Source organism: Solanum tuberosum, unplaced genomic scaffold, assembly GCF_000226075.1.
Source record: "Solanum tuberosum cultivar DM 1-3 516 R44 unplaced genomic scaffold, SolTub_3.0 scf00177, whole genome shotgun sequence".
In the NCBI taxonomy this organism is placed as follows: Eukaryota; Viridiplantae; Streptophyta; class Magnoliopsida; order Solanales; family Solanaceae; genus Solanum; species Solanum tuberosum.
This window is the reverse complement of record NW_006239101.1, coordinates 634,838-638,549: the sequence shown is the minus strand read 5'-3', so window position 1 is coordinate 638,549 and position 3,712 is coordinate 634,838. Positions and strand designations below refer to the sequence as shown.

The 3,712-nt window shown below is 28.3% G+C and overlaps 1 protein-coding gene across 1 annotated transcript; it reads left to right on the top strand.

Annotated features, from left to right (window-relative positions):
* The first annotated feature begins 560 nt into the window (after positions 1-560).
* On the top strand, positions 561-2,371 carry LOC102605776 (transcription factor RAX2). The gene is made up of 3 exons (XM_006354306.2): positions 561-785; positions 1,137-1,266; positions 1,700-2,371. Exons 1-3 carry the CDS (start codon positions 650-652, stop codon positions 2,334-2,336), a joined length of 903 nt encoding a protein of 300 aa, XP_006354368.1. The 5' UTR covers positions 561-649; the 3' UTR covers positions 2,337-2,371.
* The last annotated feature ends 1,341 nt before the right edge of the window (positions 2,372-3,712 follow it).

The window sequence follows — 3,712 nt, the reverse complement described above, 5'->3', positions numbered from 1 at the left end:
TGTTTGGTAATTTATTTTTTTAATTCTAATGCATACCACAAGGCTAAGACATATCTTTAGTTTAAGATCACAAGATTTAAAAATATTCTTTCTTGTTTTAAACTCTGTATCAAATTAAAATCAACCAAGTAAATTGAAATGGGGAAGTATAGTGCTCCCTTTGTCCATCTTTACTTGTCAACTATACTATTTTGGGGTGTTGAACAATATTTGTCCACTTTATAAAAATCAAGCGAATGAATAATTTATTATTTTGTGTCTATTTTACCCTTGCTATTTAATACTGTTCATTTTCAATGTTTAGATGACTTATATTTAATAAAGGTGATTTGGTAAAATTATCCTATCCTTTTATTGTTTTTAATTCCCGTGTCAAGTTAATAGTGGACAATTATGGTAGGACGGGAGTATATTAAAATAGTTTATGGTGGAAACTTGTGTCTCTTTGTATATAATAAATTTAGTCTATCTAATCACTCAACTAGTGTAGGACAACTTTACAAAAATTGAAAAATTAATGTGTGTTCTTTGACTTGTGTAAGATATATATCTCTCTCAATAAATATATATATTGGTGTCCAAATTCACTTTTTATAAGCCAATCCTTTTAGTCCATTTTTTCAAAATCTCTTCTCTAGAAAAAAAAATTATGGGAAGAGCTCCATGTTGTGATAAAGCAAATGTGAAGAAAGGGCCATGGTCACCTGAAGAAGATGCAAAATTAAAAGAATATATTGACAAATTTGGCACTGGTGGAAATTGGATTGCTCTTCCACAAAAAGCTGGTATGTTTTATTTAATTGAGTATCTGATAGATAGAGTCGAAATTTTGAGTTTATGTGTTTTGAATTTTATATAAACATAGTTGTTTGAATCAATATTATTGAATTTTGTCGAATTCGTAAGCAGAATTGTAGATTTGTTGGTCTTTTTCTAGTTATGTTTCATTTTTGTTCTCTCTTTTGTATTGGACTTACAGTTGAGATTTTGGATAAATTATTTATGTTTAAATCGAAAGTATTGAGTTTTATTAAATCTGTAAGTAGAACTATAACTACTCACATACTTGATTTGTTTCTTTTAATTTAATTTTTGTTAATTAATTCTGATTTTTTGAATTATTTGTTTGTGATTAGGGCTAAGAAGATGTGGAAAAAGCTGCAGATTAAGATGGCTAAATTATCTTAGGCCAAATATTAAACACGGAGAGTTTTCAGACGAAGAAGACAGAATCATTTGCAGCCTTTATGGTAACATTGGAAGCAGGTATATATATATTTTTTCTACTTAAATTTCAATCATTATTAAATTAAGATCACATAATTTCAAAAGTACGATGAGTGCGCTGCTAAGTATTTTAAAATTCAAACACATTAACTTCGAATCATGGATCAACTTCTAAGTAGGGGGATGTTGAGAACAAGTTATAGATAGTTCGAGTGAACCGCTTTAATTTCCTCCTTCTAGCTTCGTACCTAAATGGGATGTGATAAAATTTCAAATTAAACTCGAAATGATACATTCAAATCTTGAATTAGTCTCTGCTTCTAACAACTAGTATGATCCTAGAAATATACTTTGCATGCATGAGTATTACTTCCAAGAATTAAAGTCTAGTTAATTAGTACTAGTAAATTTTTCATGTTTTTGGTCATGAAAATTAATTAAACTAATCTCGATATCTAAAAAACATATGCAGGTGGTCAATAATAGCAGCTCAATTACCAGGCAGGACAGATAATGATATCAAAAACTATTGGAACACGAAGCTCAAGAAGAAATTAATGGGATTTGTCTCTTCATCTCACAAGATCATTAGCCCTCTTAATCATTATCAGTATCAACACCAAATTCCCACTAATTGTTACAATAATTATTCCTCACAAATTTCACTTCTTCAAGCTCCATCTTTATTAATCTCATCAAATTATCCCAACAACACAACTTTCCCATGCTATGAAACCAATATTCCTAGTACAATTCCATCAAGTACAAGTTTCTTAAGCGCGGGTGCATCGACTAGTTGTACCTCAGGCAATACCACTAGTACTTTCGCGGGTCCTACTACCCCTTCTGAAGAGAGTTATGACATTTCGAATTTTAATTTTCATAGCTATATGTATAATAACAATGGTGCTATTAGTGAAGGAGAAAAGTTGATTAGTGGAAATAATGGTGGTGGTTGTTATGTTGATGAGCAACAAAATCCATTAGATTATAGTAGCTTGGAGGAGATTAAGGATCTAATTAGCACTAATCATGTTACTTGTAATAGCAATAACTTTTTGCTTGATCATGAGATCAAGACAGAAGAAAAAGTCATGATGTACTATTGATGGACAAATATAAGAAGATTTTTCAATTTGGAAAAGTAGTTTTTTTTTAAAGTACAATTGGAAAAAGTAAAAAGTTTTCATTGTGCATTCTTTTTGGGAAATTAATGTGTTAGTACTTTCCTTTTTTCTTTTTCATATTTTAAAAAAAATATAAAGATAATGTTCGAACCAATTTATCGCAAATCGACTATTTCATCATCCATATGATTACTTTTCATCAAGATAGATATCAGATATGTTTATGCATCAAGACTTATATCTCTCTTAAAACTTGAATTGTAGTTGTAGTATAATTGTTATCCATTCTATTAAACTCAATGTCGTGTGTTAGTACTAATGTTTTAGCAGTAATTATTCACATATGAGTTTATGTTTTATATCGATGATGTAAAGAACATTTGTACAATTAGGTCACTCAAAGATTATTGCGAATAATTAATTCTATTTAGTAATATTAATTACTAACCTAAAATAAAATGTTATATAGATTAAACTATATATATTGAATACCAAAAAAATCATAATATTATTATTGTCGATATAGATTACTTATATTTTTCTCTATAATAAATACTCCCTCCGTCCACAATTGTTTGTCAGGGTAAGATCATGCACACCCCTCAAGGAAAATTTAATAGAAGGTGTAATTTGACTAATATAACCCTACTATACCAAGAATATCAAAAGTCTACATAACTTTTCAATTGAACTACACTATCATTAAGGGCAAAAATTGGAAAAAAGATGATTAATTGTTTCTTGTATTGTTTAAATTGACAATTAATCTTGGACATCTATTTTTAGTATATCTGCCAAATAATTGTGGACGGAGGGAGTATCTTATTAGTCTCTTGGAAACTAGAGGAGCCATTATGTTTTCAAACTTCAATGATGAAACATGCACAGATTAATTTATTTCATATCCTATTTGTTTTTTTATCATTTATTTATATATATAAAAAATGTAATTAACTTGTTGTGTTGTCATGTTTTGTAGCCTTCTCCTTTTTTTTTATAAGAAAAATCTGATTTTGGGTCAAGTATATATAATCTTGGATTTTTATGGTCTAAAGTTTTTTTTAAAATTGTCTTGATCAATGAATTTAAAGGCTGCTAAATTGGAAAAAATAATAATCTAAGCAATAAATGCAGATATATTTTTTTTCTTTATTAGAGGATTTTAAAACAAAAGTTATATAAGGAAAGTTGTGATTTACATCACGAGTTTTTTCCCTACAAATTAAATTTGTCAGACCCTACTGATTAAGACATTTGATTAGAAAAATAAGCACAATTTGCATCGATCAATTTTAAAATATAACTAATAACATCTAACAAATTCAATATAATCTCATCAGTAGGATCTGAAAAAAGTA

Coding starts and splice junctions, on each gene's coding strand:
- LOC102605776 (XM_006354306.2), top strand. CDS start 650: ATGGGAAGAGCTCCATGTTGTGATAAAGCAAATGTGAAGAAAGGGCCA. Junction 786..1,136: donor TGCTCTTCCACAAAAAGCTG/GTATGTTTTATT, acceptor GTTTGTGATTAG/GGCTAAGAAGATGTGGAAAA. Junction 1,267..1,699: donor TATGGTAACATTGGAAGCAG/GTATATATATAT, acceptor AAACATATGCAG/GTGGTCAATAATAGCAGCTC.